We start from the raw sequence: 20,532 nt of genomic DNA on the forward strand, positions 1-20,532 counted from the left end.
CCATTGATTTAATAAGCAATTACGACAATGTGGTCCAATTGATCCTATCAAATTATTTGACTTATCAATAAAAATTTCAGGTCATTGTTATGTCAATCGCCACGTTGCCCCTGATTAACAAAAGATCTTTAAATGCCTCTCTCCAACTATATATGAGTGTTAAAAATCTGATCCCAACCAATGAAACCATCTAATCCGATCAATTTTGGGTGAATTGGGCGGAATCATACGATAAAATTGAAACTCGAAGAAGCATTAGGCGGGATGTCAGGATGATAGAATTGAATCCTCCAACATTTTTTTTTCCCTCATCTTCTTTACATTTCATTAAGTTCAAGATATTTTATCATATGTTCTTTTGACTTGTGTCCTCCCATAATAAGGTATTTTATGAGACAGTCTCATAAAATAAGTCTTTTTCCCTTTCACTTTTTTTATTTAGTTGTTTACCCACCTATTTATCTAGCCTGATCATCAATTCAAAGGCTATCATCTGTCAATTACTAGATGCATATTGATAATTGGAATCTAATCATACTTGATTCGAATCTAAGCTTATACTATAATTGGGTGTAAACTGTTTTTAGATTTTAAATATACTTCAATTTTATTTAAAATATCTTTTATCCTCTAAATTTAGGTCAATTATATTTATATATTGGCGGTGGTTGTTAATTGATATATGTCAAGCTTAGATTTTTTTTTTTTTTTTTTTTTATTGATTTGGTCAATTGTCAATCTTATAGATTGGAATTGGACTTGCAGGCATTACACGATAATATATTGCATGGGAAGTAAATAATTTTCTGTTTTTTGTACAACACTAGCCTAGATTTCGAAAAAGAAATATGTCCACATCCAACTCAAAATATTATATTATATTATACATCCGTGCCGTTTTCGTTTTCGCAACCTAATAAAACCTGACGTATCTGACATCAATTAAAAAAACAAGAGAGAAGCCAAGAAGCCAAGCCAAAGACTCACAACTAGTACTTTACTCTTCTTCATCTTCATCTTCTTCGATATTGTCTCTCTCTCTGTCATTTCATCAAACACAAACGATTCAATTCAATTCTACTACCATGGCAAATGTCTCGTCACCGAACCTAAGCCTCTTTACCATTCTCTCCGAATCAAAGCGCATCCTCAACGCTCACTCTCGCCATTTCCTCGCTCTCTGTGTCCTCTTCCTTCTCCCTCTCTCTTTCTCTCTCGTTGTCTACCCAACCCTTCTCAACCTCATCACTCACCCACCTCCTGACAATCCAAAAGTCCTCCTCCGCAGTTTCCTCGATTTTCATCCCCGAGAACATGACCAACCCATTTTCTCTGACACCCAGTTCCTCTCAATCCTCTACTCTCTTTTCGTTTTCGCTTTCTCTATCTTAGCCATTGGTTCCATCACTTTCAGTGTCTTCCATGGCTTCTATGGCCGACCCGTCAAGCTCATCTCAACTATCAAGTCCGTTTTCCTTTCATTCTTGCCTCTTTTCGTCACGGTGGTCATAACCCAGGTCGTGTTTTCTCTGATTGTTGTTGCTTTTGGGGGGTTCTTGTTGTTGGTGACGAAAAATTTTGAGCTTTACTCAAATTACCTTGTGATTTCTGGTGGGGTTTTGTTGGTTTTGGTCTTGGGGTATTTGCAAGTGAATTGGACTTTGGCGTGTGTGGTTGCGGTGGTGGAATCAAGTTGGGGTTTTGAACCTTTGAGGAGGAGTGCAAGTTTGATGAGAGGGATGAGAAAGTTGGGGCTTTCTTTGTTTTTGTTTTTTGGGGTTTTTGGTGGGATTTTAGTGTGGACTTGTGGTGCTGTTTCTGAATTGGATATTGCAGACAGTGATGGGTGGAAAAGTTGGGGTTATGTTGTGCAGATTGTTGTGACTTCAACTTTGCTTATGCTTTTGTTGCTTTATTATGCTGCGGCAAACACTGTGCTGTATATGTATTGCAAGGCTCTTCATGGAGAGTTAGCTGTGGAGATAGCTGAGGAGTTTGCAAGGGAGTATGTTAGCTTGCCCTTTGATGATGGGAAAGTCCCTCATGTTATTTCAGTTGTCATAGGTTGATTTAGAATGAGGTTAGTGAGGGTGTCTTTTCTCCTTGCTGCAGTTGTTTCTAGTTTATGAAACTTTGTGTATATATAGCATCAAAGACATGTGAATAATTGGGAAAATTATGAAACTTGTCAATACCTTTCTCTAAATTTGGTGTTATTTGTTGGACAAAAGTGTAGTTCAATTTTGTTTCCTATTATGGTGTGTTGCATTTCTATAGAAAATTAATGGCTTGATTGTGTTTGAAGTGGGATTTGAGTTGGGTCCCACTTTCTTTCCATCGTCTTTCATAATACTTGCTTAAAGTAACTGCATTTAAGGATTGGAAATGAGATTTTATTTCAATTTAGTTTGTAATTATTGTGATCTCTCCTGATGAAGTAATAATCAATGCTTTAACCAAAAGTGTTTAATTTACTGATTGAATCCATAAAAGACCTTGTGACCCTTTCAGATTAACACGGTTGGTTGACTTACATGTGTGTAGATGGTCTCTTGTATTATATAATCCTAGATTAGCCCGCAGATGAAGCACTGAATTGAACATTATAGTATCGGCTTAAGCCCTCACATAAAGAATGAATGGCATTGTCCTCTTCTGCCTGCTGGAAAGTATAGGAAATAGTGAGATGAAACTGACAATTGAAGATAAAGGGTTTCACAAATTGCACATTTTTTGTAAGACCCTGTCCAAACAATACTGGCTTCAAAATAAAGGTTGAAGTAGATAAGTAAATAAAGAACCAGATAATAGAAAATCAATTCTTAAGTTGTACTTAATTGGTGTTCCAAAATAGCAAAGATTGTTCAGTGCCATATTGGCTTTTAACGAGCTTGAGCACGTAGACATAAAAAAAATCATAACTTTTACAGTTTTGTGCTTCCATGCACATCAATTTATTCTCCAACTCAGTGAAGCGTTGGAAGCATGGATTCCTTGAGAGAGTAACTTTAGGAAGTTTAAGCCAGATGATCCAGACATTCTTTGTATCAGGAGAGACCCTAAGCACGGTTTGGGACACCCTGAGGATGATTTTGTGGTGGGGAAGCAGTTATGTTTAGTGGATAAATATGCATTTAGCTCTTAATGATTGCTACTACATATGTGATGCCTTCTTCATTTTGAAAGTGTTTACGCATCTTTGATATTTAAAGAACCAAGTATGTATACCTATAAAAAAAAAAAAAAAGAACTAAGTATATATAAACAAAACAACCCTTTCACACACAAGTGGCAGTTATGATTTACAATACCTTTGAATTCCTAAGTCTCTAGTCCCCTGTGACTCCTTAGCATTACTATTAGATAGACAGTTTGCTTGCACTTACCAACTGTTTACCACATCTCAAACCTAGACTGCACATTGTGTGTGTGTACGGTCATATCTTTTTGTTGATAATTCTATGCAGAATGCTGTGAAATAGTATGAAGAAAATGAGTTAGCAACTCTTATTTTTTTTATTTTTTATTTAGTTATAAGTAAAAATCGATGAGTATTTTACCATTAACTTTTAGTTACTAGCATTAGCAATATTAATTTAATTAATCAATATGTTTTCTTCAACTATCATATTGGTTGAATGGGATTTTTCTAGGATTGTCATTCAGATGATTTGGAATCAGATTCAGCTAAACAGCCTTCTTTTCCTTTGTGGTAAGTAGCTAAACATCATTCATGAGGTCTTGCCTCGTATGAGCCTTGGGAATGATTTATGGGGTAACTAAGACTGAAGGAGTTTTGCAGTTTGGTATGGGTGCTGTCCAAGGTATGGCTTGATAACTAGGTAGAGGCAGAATAGGTGATCAAGTTATTTGTTCTTTTGAAGAAATGAGAAGGAATATTTGGTTCATTGTCTACATTTTTCTGTTTGTGGCTCATTGTTCCAACTTTTTTTTTAATTTTTATTTTATTGCATGCGGTCCTCGACTCCATATTGCTCTGCGGTCTTGAACAATAAGCCATCAACTCCATTGTGCTTGACGGAGCTGAAATTACAGTTAAAGAATAGGTTGCTGGGTTTATTTCTACATTCTGAAAGTTATGGAAAAAGAAGTTGGTGTCATGTAAATTTGTGAATTTAATTAGTCTTTAAAAAAAAAAAAAAAAAAAAAAAAGATGATTCTATTTACATATTGCAGGCACAAACATCAAAATTCTATGAATTTAAGGGAAAGCAATGGCCCTGCATTTTCTATTGGCTTAAGAAGATTACCATTCTTTCTTTTCTATTTTTTGATAATTCAATAGATACAATGGGGGAGGAGGGACTCGAACCCTGGACATCTTCATTGGAAATGCCAAGAGTTGCCCGTTGAGCTACATGGCTTTTGGCTACCATTCATCTTTCCTTGTAATCTATAATATTTATTTTGCTTAGGCATGCAGCAGAAAGTAAGTATTTTGTAGATTCAATACTGTTGATTCTAACATTGATATAAGACTTAGCATTGCAGGCTTTAGTCTTGTCTTTCTGAGCTTTGTTAATTAAACCATGCCTTCATTCTGACTTGGGGGGTGCTAGACTTCCTTACATACTCCGATGAGATAAGCTGAATGTTGTTACGTTACCTAAATTACACCAGACTAAATCATTAAGCTTTTTGATCACTCCTCATACTCTACAATTTTAAGGCTTTGAGCAGCTGCAATTGAAGATTGCCCATGAGTTGTTCACAAGCTTGATGAAATTTAGCTTTAGTATGGATTGAGAATTACCAAAAAAAAAAAAAAGAATTAGCTGTTTGGTACTCACACTTAGAGCTTGAAATCATAACTCTGTATCTGTTTTACAATGTTATATAATAATGTTGACATAAATTATAGGCTAATGTTTTTCATTCTTTTTAAGGGGGTTTGATGTCAGCTTCATCTAAGGGGCACCTTGTCACTGATTCCTTATATATTTATCTCATGATTCTCATTGGATAGGGCTTGGGTGTCTCCAAGTTAGGCTGGCTAGGAGGTAACCATTAATGTAGACCTTTGGATTGAGCTTCATCTTTACTTTTGGGGTGTGGACATAAACCATGTCAGCCAAAAAAATAAAGAAGAATAATATGTGCTTGATTTTTGGATTCATTCTCATCCATGAGCTATGAATCTACCATGATTTCTGATTGGATGGTGAATTAAATGTCTCCATTGCTTAACCATGAAACATGATCAATGACTTGTAACTAAAATGAAATGACACTTCTTACTCTTTTAGTATTAAAGGATGAGATTGAGAATTCAAAACCTGTCAATGCAATAAAATCTTTATTTTTCTGAAAGGAATGAAATTCAAAATTTGGCCTGTCTCAATTGTAATAAATCAGACATGGTTACAAATGACGAAGGGAAATGAGGTCGTTTATTTGGAGAAACGGAAATTGAAAATATTATCATGTTTTTGGTTAGAGGAAACGTAGAAAATGATAGAAAATATATTATCGTTTATAACGAGACTAAAAACAACACAAAAATGAGGTTATTGTGTTGTGTGAGAAACTACTAAAGTGCTATCTAGGACTCTGGAGTTATTTTATCATTAATCAAGCTTAGAAAACCTAATCGCAGAATTAGAAGTTATGAGGTTTTTAGTTCTTACTATTATCCATCGCCACTAGCATGCAAACATTGTGAAAAAAGGCTTCAGGTGAAACAATTTCCAAGACCCTATTTTGGAAGAATGACACATTCAAAAAAAGTGTTTCGAAAGGTATATTGTGTATTAAGTATATGTATCATTTTTTTCTCACATGTGAGACCTACAAGTGTGTGACTCACATGTTGTGAGATAGAGGTAATAAACATATCGGATGCATAAGATAATTATTACTATTTTGGTTTCAGAACCAACACTCTTGTTTAATTAGGGAATGATGGGATGAACCATTCCTTTGTTATCATTTTCAGTTTCATTGTTTGCTTCTAGAAGAAGTCTAAAAATTCTTGAGAATCCTACAAGGTCCATTAGTTCTTTTTTCTTTAATAGAAGCTTAAAATTTTCTGAGTTTGAATCCTACTTAAACAGTGATGGTTGGAGAAGTTGGGGGCATCTGTTCTGCAAGCTGTAGTGACTTCACCCCACATTATGCTGATGCTTCTAGTTCCATTGTGAATCGTTTCTTATACATATATGCATTTGCAATGCTGTGCATGAAGGGAGTGCACATGAGAATGCCAATGAGTTTATTACTTACCGGCTTCATCTTGTTACAGTTATTCAAACTGAAACTTGATCTTTATGAGGTTACAGTGATTGTCATTTCCTATACTACATATTTTGGTCTCTAATAATTCATTCTAGTTTCCCATTAAAACAAAAGTCATTCTAGTAATAGAAGGCTCTCTGCATGTGCATTGTAATTGCTGGTTATATGCTTCTATGCTGTGCTTGTAGTTAGTACACATGCATATAGAGTCAGCACTCGTCTCAATGCTCTTGAACCTTACATCTCACTTGTTTTACTAAAACTAATCCATCCTCGCCAACAGATTCAGAGAGAAGTAGTAGCACAAAAGTTTCACAACATTCAATTAGGCGAACTTTGATTTGGCCCAGCATGGACTTTGATCATGATGGAAGACAATGGACTACAATTAAAAGTTGGAAGTAACAAATAACTTGAACAGAAGCCATCCATGAGGAATTCATTTCTAATAAAAACCACAAGAGGATGACAAATCCAGTATCATATGCAGTACAAAAGCAAAAATTACCATCTTGTCAATTCCTGAAGCCCACCACAGGCTTCAATGAAGCTCATGCAGAGTACAAAATATATGCATCTTGGTGGGACCCAAATTCTAAACTTTCTGTACAACTACAGCCTCATACATGTCTTCTGCTTTAAGCACAGTTTTGGGGATCCCACCAGTTCAATTTGGCATACCAGACGACGGTCACTTGGTGCCTGAAACATCTTGGCCAACAAATGAAAGAATGTTGAACTATTCCCTTTAATGGATGAAAATGAACCAAACTTCATCAATTCACAATTGGTCAAAGCTTTCTATTGTTAGCCTGGCTAGAAGATGAAGCATTCAGTCTAATAACCCTCTCATCATGATCCGTACCAAAGAGAAGGTTACTCCAGTTTGTTGACCTTTGAATAATTCTAGAAGGAACTCTGTCACTATCTTCCCCACCAGAAGCTTCATACCCATCACTAGTTGACCTTGACAGTGGGAGTCCTCTCTGAGAAACTGCAGCAGCAGCTGACAGACTTGTGAGCTGCCTTGCCTCTTCAGGTCCTGAGGAAGAGACCCGGAATGGGTGAATATCAGGCGAGTCTAAACTGCTCTCAGGTGAAGAAGCAACAATCCCAGCAGAGCTTGACATTGCTCGGCTTGTTTGGAAAGCACTACGCGCTTCAAGCTGAAGAGGGGCCAAACTAGTTGATGTCTCACTGAAACCTTTGTCAAGTGCTTTAGCAGAAACTGTTGGCAGGGGCTCCACAGGTAAGTCAGCTGGGAGGCGCACCCGCTTATTAGCTCGCCTTCTATTATTGTCAGGCCTTGGGACCATCCGGCGACCACTGCTGCCAAAGCTACTGTCAGGTTCTAGACCAAAAGGGGCATCCCGTCTTATTACGGGCTGCAAAATTCTGGATTTTTTTCTTGCCTCTGCGGCGGCCTTTGAAACCTCTTCTGCATTTAATCGAGCTAATGTCCATGGACTGATCTTTACTGCTCCAGCATTTTTTTTCTTAATTATTTCCTCTCCCCCCATCCTTTTCCCTAACGAACTTACAGATCCAGTTTCTGGAGGAACTACATCAAACTGCAAGAAATACATTAATTACAGTAGCATCAACAAACAGAACCATATGATTTAAGCGCATCATAAAATCATGTTCTCATAGTCATTGTGATAATCAATGTGTTTCCAATTAGAGTGCTGCATACCCAATATATGAGACAAGCCACAAAGTGCACGATGCCTAACTTCACATTATTCTAGAAGATTCAGGGACTTCAGGGATCACATATAATTCAATATGTCTACCATTTTTTTACCAGAATTCAAAGGGAAATTATGTTGTTATTACATTCCATTCAAACAAGCTATAGCTGTTTTTCCGTCCACTACTAAAAAAAGGCTCCTTGATATTCCTTTTTTCTCCAATGAAAAATAATCGGGAAACCTTATCTAATTTGCAATGACCATCCTAACAAACAAAGTTTCTCATTCAAAGGAAATCCACATTGAATAACTTAATCCATCTGAGGCTTCTAAATACCAAAACTGTTGATTTAAAACTATATGCACGTTTTAGCAAGTTAGATTGTTGTAACCAGCCCAAACTGTTTTGCTTCTACTTTTCTTTCTACGGTCAAAGAGCATGCTAGGCAGTTGGAAACCAAAGAAATACAAGAGAAAAGTTTGTCACTAGTGAGGACAAGCCATTTTTTGTGTTTGAACTACTAATGTATTAGCAGATCCACAACAACTAGTATCTCCAATAAAGGAAGTGTAGATTGGTCAAAATTACCTGATCTTCAAGAAACAAGCGTGGAGGTGTGCACCATGCACCACGGTGGAAAGTTGTAAACGAGCTTGCACTGCTCAATCCAGTGAGTGAGCTGGCAGGAGACATTTGGGGGCTTTGCTGAACTCCGATTCCTTGTTGCTCTTGCTCCTGTTCCCTTAGAGCTATGATGTAATCATATGTACTGATTCCCTGTGTCAGACACAGGAATTATGTTAATGGCTCATTAGCTTTTTTTGTTTGATTCATGTACAATAACAAAATGCATGACAAAAATAACAAATGCTAGTCAATAAACAGATTTTGTGTATCCAGAAAGTTAAACCCATATGCCAACCCCACCCACCCCAACCCCCAAAAGAAAAAAAAAAAAAAAAAAAAATCCTTTTTCACATTAAACAAGAAAAACAAATGAGAAATATTAAATACCAATCCCTTATACCATCAAAAGAAAAATCCAGTCCAAATAAATAAATAAAAGATAGAACTACTTATAAAACAATAACACCTCGTGATGATATGTAAGACTGATCTCAATCTTACCTTCTTTATGAGGAGGATGTGAAAGAAGAATAGCTGAGCTAGTGGTAGGGTAGCAATCATAGCCAAGATGGTGCACAATGCCTATGAAAAAGTCAGCTTATAGTTAATTAGGAGGATAGAAACAATACACAACAGACACAAACTAATGAATTAATTTTGTGTCCCCCAATAACTCTTTTTAGCCAACAAAAATTGCAACGGAAGAAAAATAATTAAAAAAGACACCAAAGAAAAAGTTGAATCAAAACAGAAATAGAAAGACCTAAACAGTTAAAAACATAGAAAAGTTCACAGAACACTCACCACTACAATAATGAAGGGCACCAGAGAGAAACTGCTTCCTAACTTGGTAGATATATCCGCAGAAAACCGCTTCCTCTCAAGAAAACAGCAGATAAGCACGACGATTCCAGTCGTCCATTGTAGAATAAGCTGCAATCTCAAGCCCAAGGGAACCATGTATATACCTGTCAATAATCAATTAAAATGAAAATGACTTGAAAATAAAATGCTTACTCTGGGGTGATCTTCAGGTTCTGGCATGTAGCTTGTGGGACTTGTAGCAGCAAATTCAGAAAGGAATAAATACATGACATAGGGAATGGTTCAAGAATTCAATGATTGATCCAAAGATCATTGTGCAAACAGTTAAGGAAGCCATATGGCTGCTATCAAGGGACTCGCTGAGTGAGCAATGACCTCTAGAAAGTATAAGAGATTTTCGCTGCTGTAAAGTTCTTTTTGCTACATAGGGACTTCTAAATATTTTGTGTAAGGATAATTAATTAATCACAAAATGATAGGCAATAAAGCGTGTCAGGATGCTGGCTGAAATTTTATTCACTCTATTGAGCACAATATGGAGGATCAAGGATGCTTGCACATATTCTAGAACCTAGATGACCTGGTGTGAATTAAATCTGAAGGGGCTGGTTAAGGTTCATCAGAATTTACAAAGATATTATGTTGATAATAATGTAAGACAGTAGAAAGAGCTAAGGCAAAGTGTGGAATCTCATGCTTACCAAGAGGAGAGAAGTAACCATGAGGGTGAAAAATTGCCGGTAGTTCTTTTTGCCTATACAGTTGTTGAGCCACTACAAAAGTAAAGATTAAAAGGGAATTAGAAGAATTATCAATGAACAAGGAAAGTAAACTTTCACAACTTAAGTTTTGCCATACCCTGCAATGATGATCAAAACGGTCAACACATTTATCACAAACTCGACAGTGCTTGCTGTACTTGAAAACCTAAATCCAAAGAACAATTTGAATTCATAAACTTCATAGACTATTAAATGAAAAGTCAAATAAAAGAAAACCTTTAAAGCGATAATCAGATGAATGCAAGCCATGTGAGCTTGATAACATGTCTAGTGTGGAATGATCACTCAACATGTCACTTTCTAAAGTAGGAGGTTTACATGGTGAAAACCAAAAAAGGCATGCCTGACTAGTACATGCTATTCCATTAAAATGATAATTGTCAGGATCTATTCAGCTAGACCTTTCACATTCACATTCTAGATCAGCGTCTAACATATTTATGAATGGAAGTGTAAGCTTTGTTAATTTCAAATGCTTCCACTCACCTCAACTTCACACAAACTGCAATAGAACATGCCTTCTTCACTCATTTGTTGTTCAGAAGACTCCTCACTTGAACCACAGCTGTTGCAGATAAAAGCACAAGGAGAGCAAACCAATAGGAGACAAGATGAATTCTTTGGTGATGCATTCTTCTCAATTTCAGCAGTATGGTCTTTCATAGTTGCATCTTTGCCTAATGCATCTTTATCCATAGGTTTTCCCCCAACTGTTGTGGTATTAGCATCAAGTATGGAAGACGTTGATTCCCCGCCCAATTTAGAGTCCTTCGGTCGTGAATGCTTTTCATGGTCTGGAATATTTAGATATTTTTTGGACCTAAAAACTCCTGGGTCTGCAGGATCGGCTGCCGCACACCAAACATATAGGCCGAAGACACATGTGATCTAAAAATGAAAGATGTTATTCAATTCCATTGAGACTTGAGAGTATCTAATAATATAAAATAAGAACACAACTACTGGCAACAGAACTTATCTCACTAAGTCATATTTAGTCAAACTTAATTACTTTTCACTTTTTTTTTTTGATAGGTTTAATTACTTTCACTTATGATTTGTACTTGTGGTAGATAGACAACCTAGCAGTAATTACGATTTCAAAATAAAAAGTTCAAGAAAAAATTACATTTACTCCACAAAATGTTTCACAAAAACAATGTACTACCATAAACTATAAAACAAAAAAATTAAGTCACAGAAATTTACTTTTTCAAAATTAGTAACTCAGCCATTGAATAGGGCTGTAGCAATTAACTAAGTTAATATAGACAGATGACATATCTGTCAAGTGATATCAAGTGATAACTTATCACTTCTTAGATTGTTTCTTACTAAACATTCATTTATCCAAAATTTGGGGGAACATAATTATTTAGTCTCTACAGTTTTTTTTTTTCTGTTCTTTTCTTTTCTTAAAAAAAAAAAAAATGGAATAGAATGGACATTGAATTTTTGCAATGACTGTCACAATGTTTAATGCAGGCATGGAATCTTGCAGTGAAGAAGAATCAGCTTCCTTCTTTTAGGTTGTAAAGAAAATGCTTTCTAGTAAGAGACTGGAGCCACAATTAACAATTTCTTGATATATGGACTATAATCCTGAAAAGGAGAGCTCCAGGAATTTATGTATGATTCCAATTTTAAGGCAATAATATGTTTTTCCAGGAATCAGCCTATCCAAAAATTAAGGGTGAGGCTGCCTACCAACCACCTCTCCAGATCCCCACAAAGGTGAGAACTTTGTGCACTAGCTATGAACTTTCTTATATGTTTTGTAATATAGTTCGGTACTAAAGTTAATTTACCCTATTATAAATAATCACCAAAAATAAAGTGTACGATACAATGAACTCCTACCATAAATGTGGCAGATGTTTGTGACAACCATTTTGATTTGCTTTGCCTTGGAAATTGTTTAAGGAATGAACTATCAGAGATCTCCCATTTCACAAAAATTCAACTATGTGCAAGTTTGCAACTACAGCACATGAGTGTGTACTAATGACCACACAAAGCAACACTGAGGAATGTTTAATTAAAAGAATTAAACATCGCCACAAAGAAACCTAAAATATGTAAATAACAGGCTACTACCATACTTGTATCTTATTATAAAAGCATGCATAATATAAGATACAGAATTTAAAAGAAATTGCTTCACCAATTAGCATCCAAACTATACAACACTTGGATTGCTGATATTAAGATTTCAAAGAATTTTTTAGCCACCTTTTTTACATTACCTACTAATATTAACTATCAACAATATGCAGAAATTAAAAGAACTTGCGACACCAATTAGCATCCAAACTGCACAACTTGTGGATTACTGATATTTAGGCTTCAAAGAATTATCTTGACAACCTTTTCATAACTAGTACCGACAATTTACTAGAGTGGTTCAGATCAAACTGAAACAATGGCAAATTGGCAATCGGTAGGACAGTTTATGACCAGGGTGTGTGCTTGTTTGAAGAGAAGGTACATGGTACCTAATGACTAAGCAGTTGATCATAACACATTAAAAATACCATTTGGAACCACTGGATTGCATATCAAATTATGAAAGTCTGTATTCAAGGGCCTATTATCATCTTATCCTATGATCCCATAATAAAAGCTTATTAGCTTGCTTATAGCTTTGACTGTGCAAAATATGGTTGATTCTAAATAGTTTACCACTCAGATTACAACAGTAACACTAAATTAACATGTTAGTCAGGATTCTCAAGCACATGAAAGACAGAGTAATATCTCAAGCGAAAAAAGAAAAAAAAAAAAAATCAGAACAGTTGATTGGTACCTAAATTTCCAAATCCAGAATCAATACAATAAAAAATTCTCAAGTTGTTTGAGTGATGGACTTCTATTAGCTCTTAAAAGATACGGGAAGAAACTCATAGACAAAGCAAGGCATTTGCTATTACCAACTAACTGAGAGCTAATAATTTACAATTTAAAGGACCGACAACAAAGAATATATTTTGTGATAATAACAAACCCCAGAAAGTAAAAGGAATCCAGGAAAAAATAAATCTTACAACAAAACATGAATGAGAAACCAACAGCAGAGAAAGAATAGATCTCAGTTCTTCAACCGACCCAAAAAAAGTACTCATAGAAAGAGAGAGAGGGCTTACAAGAGGAGTGTAGAGTCCCATCACAATATACTGAAAGAGTTTCTTCCCAACAAATGGAGCAAAGAACACATAGAAAGCAAACCCCAATGCCAAAAATACAGCAACAGCCACCACCTTCACAAAGAGTAAAAAACACTCCAAAAATGAAACTTTGAACAATAACAGCAACAAAATGCTCACCGCTTAGAGAGAAGGAAATAAAGGAACAATTTTTAAACTGAACCTGAAGAGGGTGATAAGGAAGTTGCCATCCATTCTTCCTCATTTACTCTCTGAAGTCTGAAGGCTGAAGAAACCAGAAATGAATGCAATAAAGATGGTAACTTGGTGGGTATCTCTTTTTCTTGTTTGGTTGTACTTATTTTCTGACCCTTTCCCTCGTGTTTCCAGGAAAGATGAGTCACAGTAGAAGCCAACCAAACAATGGTTTACAAGGGCATTTTCCTTGGGGTCTAATCACTAATTAAAGCAAGAGGAAAATGTGGGAGAAAAGTCATCAAAAGAGAGAAAAAGCTTGGAGCTTGGAGATAGATATGAATAAATGGAGGGGTAGAGCTAGTGGGTGTAAGAGAGAAATTGGACAGTAAGGAAACTTTGTCTGGTTCACTCAATCATAGCCTCAGGACATGGAAGGTGAAAAATATAAAACAAAGAAAGATGGGAACTGGGTTTTGGTTTTTCTTGTTTCTTACAAACCTTTTACTTGGGCAGAGATCTGTGAATGTAATAGAGAGAGAAGAGAGAGAGAGATATTGGTCTGGTTTTCTTTTCATGCCTATAATTACTTGGGCAAACCTCCTTTTACTTTTTTCTTGTTTCTAGCGATACCTTTTTCCCTTGGCAAATCATGTGTCACAGGCCAGTGTAACAGACAGTTGTTTGGTTCTGCTTTTGTTAATTGCCAACAACCCTTCTTTAAAACCTTTTTGAAATTGCTCTCTCTCTCTCTCTCTCTCTCTCTCTCTCTCTCTGCTTTGCTTTGCTTGCTTCTTATCCTTTGTATTGTATATGGGGGGAAAGTATTAACACAAGAAATGACAAGCCTAGCCTACTAGTGCGGTTGTTTATAAGCTTCGCAATTGAATACTCTCTTTTCTTGTTTGGAAAGGAATAACACAGTGAGTGAGTGAGGAACAATTGGAGGCAATTGTGAATTTATGACCCCTCACACCAGTGCCATTTCTCCTTTTAAGCTCCTGTAGCTATCATTACTTGATGAAGCATGCTTTTTGAGCCAAAACCTCCCGTGGAAGAATTGGACAAATACCTACTATATTAAATGTTAGTTCTTTGGGAAATATCTAAATGGGTAATTGATACCTAGAAGAAGCTGAAATTTTTAGATGGTCTCTGAATCCATGCCTATATGTGACCATTTGCATAGGTTGATATAGGTTTTTAGCTACAACTTTTTATCTCTCCTTTGTATGGATAAATGCTTGGTTGCACCCTGTTTGTTTTACTAGGGTAAAGAGCTATTGGCTTTTTGATCAATTGCTTAAAAGGTCAACTATTTTAAGGGTGACTCTTTAACCAAACTAGCAAAATTGTTTGGACAATTATATGCCTAGTGGGTCTTTCTCTTCTTCTTCTCCTTTTCATTTTTTGGGTGCTTATAGACACATCTTCTTCTATTATTGCACATTATGTAGTCTTGTATTTGAATTGTTAACTGCATTAATGAGAAATCAATTCTAGTTAATAACATAATTCCAAGCCACAAAAAAAAAAAAAAAAAAAAAGATGAATTTGAACTTTGAATATTTATATTGAAAATACTCAAAAAAAAAAAAAAAACCATTTGACATAGAGGTCATTAACAAAAGAGGACTGTCAATGCCACAAAATTTATCACAATTGTTGATGTGTCAAAGTTATAATTAAAATAATATTATTTTCACTTTAACTCACTAATGTCTAATAGTACCACTTTCATTTAAATTATTACAAGAGTTACTATACATGGGTGACAGTTTACTGGAAATGGGGAAAATAAATCTCACCAATACTTCTGATTAGTTTAGCTACTTTGTAGAAGAAACTCTTTGAAGTAAACCAATTAGGTAAACAGAAAGAAAATGATCGATCAAATGTGCCAAAGATTATGAGAGTCTAATCTATGACAATGTGGATTCCCTCCCAACAAATTAACGAGGGAGAGGGACACAACAAAGAGAACAGATTGGGTACAAACTTATAAGAATGGTGTGTAGTAGGGACCATTCCAAGCAAGAATTCGTTTCTTAAACATTGTGAAATTGCATTTGGCATTTTCTTGTCAGATATTGGACTTGATGAGAAAGTGAAAATAAAAAATAACTCCCTCATTTCAACCATTTGATTTCATATATCTTGAGCCACAAGTGTACCTTTTTGTCTAAATTCACCATACTGAGATTCTCCTCGAAATCCACAGATTTGGAAACCAGAATTTAAAGCTATACATGCACCAAGGTTACATTTTATGCTTTCTCACTCCCAAAATAACTAAGAAAAAAAATATACAAAAATCCCATTAGTAGTATTATTTGTCTTAATATTATTATTGTATACAAGCTTTTGAATGGTGCTATTTTATATGAAAAATTGCTTTTAAATATAGACATATATCATCACATTGACAGCTTATTATTATTTTGGAAAAAATTTAATAATTTACACATAATGTAACACTACAGCATAATAATATTTTACAGAAAAACATGTGGGATTTGGCCATTTGGGTACTTTTTCTTCAGCAAAAAAAAAAAAAAAAGTAAATAACTTATTGAAGTAAGAGTATTTTTTTTTATATAAAGAAAAAGTAAAAAAAAAATATAAATATATATATATATATATGTAGTAGTACACATTACGTAGAGATAGTCTGACAGAGTCGATGAACTGCATTAAATAACTTTGGATCTCTCTGTGTCTCGTTCCTCAAAAGACTTTCAGTATATATGCTCCTATTATCTCACGCATTCCAACCCTACTATACCCACTTTTCTAGTCACGTTGACCCTACATATTCGTACAACCGTTGATATTGATGGAAAGTACACTTGTTTGTGTGTTTGATGATAGGATCACAAGGTTAGAACTTATCCACATCATGTTGGTGTACAGCTTTGTCTGCTGTAGTAGATAGTTTCTTTGTTACACGTGGCAGCTAACTTTCTTGCCATGTTCATGAGGATTATGATTATCTACATGTGTATTTTTATAATTGAATAAATCCAAGTGTCACAACTCACAACATATCTCATAATATATTTTTGCAATGATTAATTATTATCTTAAAAAAAGAATGATTAATTTGATAATGTCACCTCAATAAATCAAATTTAAGCATCTCTAATCATCTTTACCCTTAAAAAGGAGAAATGTAGCCTCTTCATCTAGTTTGTTATGCAAGACTGAAGAGCTCCCTCAAGCAAAATAAAAAATCATACATAAAGTTTTGTCCTCGCCTGAGCGAAACTATTTTTAGAAGGTTATGATTTATGAACTTGCCTTGTAAGGGAAATATTGTAACCACTGCAACCCTAATCCCCTCCCATATAAAAACATTACTTTAAGTCTTTAACCTACTTCCATAGATGAAGGACACTACAATAATGGAGAGAACTATTAAAAGAAAATTCTATTGTTTTTCCAAACCTCTCCATTGAATTTTCTTAAAAAGTCATTAAGTCAAACAACTTGAACTCTCACGTATGAGTATCATTGAAAACATAAAGATGTCTTCAGTTACACATACTAACAAGAAACTATTAAAGTGACCAATGGGTTGGTTTTTAAGTGGAGATCATTTGAGAAACAAATCGCATAAAAGGAACAATACAAGAGTTTACAATTGTTAGCAAGAGCATGAAGCTTATGTACAATAGAGTGTCAACATGTACAATAATGCCATATGAGGAGGAGATGGTATTGTGTGTTTCCGTTGTATGCTTCTTCATCCTCGCATGAGGGTGGACCCCATAAGTGTAGGGTCCACCCTCATGTGAGGGTGAAGAAGCATGCAATGGAAACAGGGTATTCTTTTTCTATGAGGACGGGTTAATTGTACTGTAACAACCTTTTACAAGATTTGTTTTTAGGAGTCTTTAATCACAAAGTGTATTCATGGTACATGTTCCTACAAGGGATTTCACTTCATGAACAAATAACTATCTTTCTATTTGTTTTTGTTTTAATTAAGCTTTTGACTCTATTTATGTATGATTATGATAGTTTATTTTTTATTTAAATCTTGTGCTAATTAACTATCTTGTCTAATAACCAAATAAATTAACTAAGAATGGGTAGTTAAGCAGGGAAATGTATAAACTTGGAATTTCATAAACATTTAAATCAAATAATATAAAAAAAGAATTAAAAGTAAATGAACTTTCCCCTTTGTATGCCTAGCATCACTTCTAAATCTGTCTCTTGACTTTCAAAACTTGTAATCTACATTATTTACAAAAATGTGAATGTACTTTGGTTATATTCGTCATTAATTCGCCTTAAAACAATGTCATCCATAGGTAAATTAATGGTAAGATTATAATGGATGTTTGGTGTGATAATTACTTTACAAGTATAAGTGTTTGTGGAGTGTGGGGGGCAAGGGCCATGATTCAAATATCTAGGAGGGAGTTTCGCAAATATATATACTTAAATTAGATTAGAGTAGAATTTATATTTTTTATTAAAAAAAAATATTGTGACACTCGGAGATATAAATTGCAAAATTTCATAGATATGATATTATTTAAAAGCAATTATAAACTTAAATGATGAAAGCGCATTTCATCATATTTATTGTCCATTTTCCATAACTTTTTAATTTTTGTCCTAGTTTTTATATTATTTTTAATTAGACTACTTTTAGTTTTTTTGTCACACATTTAGCATAAAAACTATATTTCTGGACAAACAATATGCAAAGAACTTACCGAAAATTATGGAATACCAAAACAGATGCTTATTTAAAAAATGCTAAACATAATTTAAATATAATTTGTTTAATATTGAGTTGTTTTTAGTCTAATAGCACAACAAAGTCCTAATTATTTTTAACTGATATTTAATAATTTAGTATTTTTAAAGCTTTTCAAAATTAAAAAACCTGATTAATACATATTAAAATTATAATTTTCAAAAATGTGAAATTTCAAAAAAAAAATACCAATGTGGCATTTATGGTCGTCAAATAAGAGACATGAGTTTAATCCCATACATACTACACTAAAAAAGAAACACAATGATATTTTTGCATGATGATAAAAAAGTAATAATCTCGTTTATTACCGATGTTTAAACAACAGTTTTCAGTGTTTAAACAACATTACATGTATTTTCATACACTTTTTCACTCATATGTATTTTCAAAAAAATACAAATAACGTTACTAGAACAACATTACCAAACAGGCTCACAAATATTTCAAATCCTATTATACATGTGTGTGTATATTTACGTGACAATGAATTAAGTCATACGATTTCATTTTAGTTTTATTATATAAATATAAGTTAGACTTATCCAATCGAATCTCTTACCTTTAATTTTTCAAAATACATTAAATGAGGAAGCCCCACATAAAGATTCTTTAAATTTATTTATTGACAAGTTAAAGAAAATAAAAACCCTAAGCCCCTAACCCACCTTTTGCTATGATATAGACTGTATTTTTTTTTCTTCCTATCATAATCATAGACTATTAGGTTATTGTAATGACTAATAACTCATTAAATTTAAAATTTGAGCAATCGGCTCATTAATCTATTGAGTCAATTATGTTGATTATGTCGTCCTCTTAGACTCTTACTGTTAAAAAATTTCAAATTACTCTCTCCAAAACACAAGGTTATTATCTAAAATGCAAGTAATAGTCTCATGATTTAAGAAAATGGAAAAAAACAAAAAAAAAAAAAAAAAAAAAAAAAAAAAGGGAAAAAAAAATCCACTTTCATATTTCCACAGACACACAATGTGAACAGACAACAAGAATCATTGTCTCTAATTTTCCACATTGTTTCATTTTTATTCTCTTATTCATTTATTTTTTCTACGATCTCAAACCATGGGCTCGTGGAAATTAAGAGACAAAATTGAGAAAGTAATGGAGTTCACATTGGAAGCTAATAGTTTAGAGGACTGATGCCTCAAATTTCAAATAAACTTAATGATTTTACGTAGAAATTGAAATGTCACTTTCCTATAGGACCTATGCCCATGTGTCTGCCAGCATGCGAGTTACGTGCATACATTACATAAGACATCACTTCAAACAAATACATTTTGTAGCATTTTACATAAAATATTGTCAATTTTTTGTTTGAGATAAAAATATTGTAAAATTTTAGGAAGAATATATTAAGTTGTTAATACTGTTTATATATAATTTATTGATCAATACCGCCAAGTATTTGAATTTAATTAAGAAACTTAATACATAGCACTTAAAACACGGGCTATCAATTAGTAAAAAATAAGCAAAACAAGTTTAACTTTTATGCTCATGAAAAGACTTATACCCTAAAAATCGAATTTGATTGGAAAAAAATTAATATGCTAAGTTTATTGTAGCTTAATTAATTGGTACCTCATGGTGCTTTCAAAACAAAGGCATCTATGATTTAAATCCCTTCACCCCAACCATTGATATGTGTGTGTGTGTGTGTGTGTGTGTGTGTGTGTATAGACAAAACTTAGGTACAGTACCTTAGGTGCTGTTCCTTAGATTTTTCTCTTAAGATTCAGTCATGTGGCTATTTAACTAAAAAATACACTTCTATCCTATGAGAAAAAATTCACATGGCAGAATGTTAAAAGGAAAATCTAAGAAACAACACCATTGTACCTCTCTCTCTCGCTATACATATATAAGATTGAAAAAAAAAATTAAAATGAGCTAGATGTGAGACTTGGGAGGATTGATTTAAACAAAAGCACAACTTAGGCGTTAAAACAAAACTAAATTATATAACCTAACAAATGTTATGACTAATGAGTCTTGTAACTCAATTGACACTTCATGGTATTTTCAATAGAATTGTCCATGTCCAAATTTTCTCATCCCCAACTATCGCATTAGTAAGAAGAAAAAAAAAAGGCTAAAAAACAAATCAAACCTAATCAAACTCTAAATGGCAGTCAGAATAAAAGTTTGAAACTCTAAAGTTTGTTCTCATAAACAATAAGCAGCATATGAAATATGAATGCTATAATAA

At 34.0% G+C, this 20,532-nt stretch overlaps 2 protein-coding genes across 2 annotated transcripts; one reads left to right on the forward strand and one right to left on the reverse strand.

The window, feature by feature from the left end:
* Positions 1–930: 930 nt before the first annotated feature.
* LOC115978804 lies at positions 931–2,338 on the forward strand. Its single transcript, XM_031100676.1, has one exon. The coding sequence runs from the start codon at positions 1,086–1,088 to the stop codon at positions 2,067–2,069; it is 984 nt and encodes a 327-aa protein (XP_030956536.1). The 5' UTR covers positions 931–1,085; the 3' UTR covers positions 2,070–2,338.
* A 4,216-nt stretch (positions 2,339–6,554) lies between these two features.
* On the reverse strand, positions 6,555–14,438 carry LOC115978806 (probable protein S-acyltransferase 22). The gene is made up of 9 exons (XM_031100677.1): positions 13,551–14,438; positions 13,328–13,441; positions 10,671–11,072; positions 10,261–10,329; positions 10,104–10,175; positions 9,382–9,510; positions 9,079–9,159; positions 8,539–8,727; positions 6,555–7,826 (listed from the first exon to the last, which is right to left on the reverse strand). The coding sequence occupies exons 1-9, from the start codon at positions 13,590–13,592 to the stop codon at positions 7,047–7,049; spliced, it is 1,878 nt and encodes a 625-aa protein (XP_030956537.1). The 5' UTR covers positions 13,593–14,438; the 3' UTR covers positions 6,555–7,046.
* Between the last annotated feature and the right edge of the window lie 6,094 nt (positions 14,439–20,532).

Source organism: Quercus lobata, chromosome 3 (genome assembly GCF_001633185.2).
Source record: "Quercus lobata isolate SW786 chromosome 3, ValleyOak3.0 Primary Assembly, whole genome shotgun sequence".
In the NCBI taxonomy this organism is placed as follows: domain Eukaryota; kingdom Viridiplantae; phylum Streptophyta; class Magnoliopsida; order Fagales; family Fagaceae; genus Quercus; species Quercus lobata.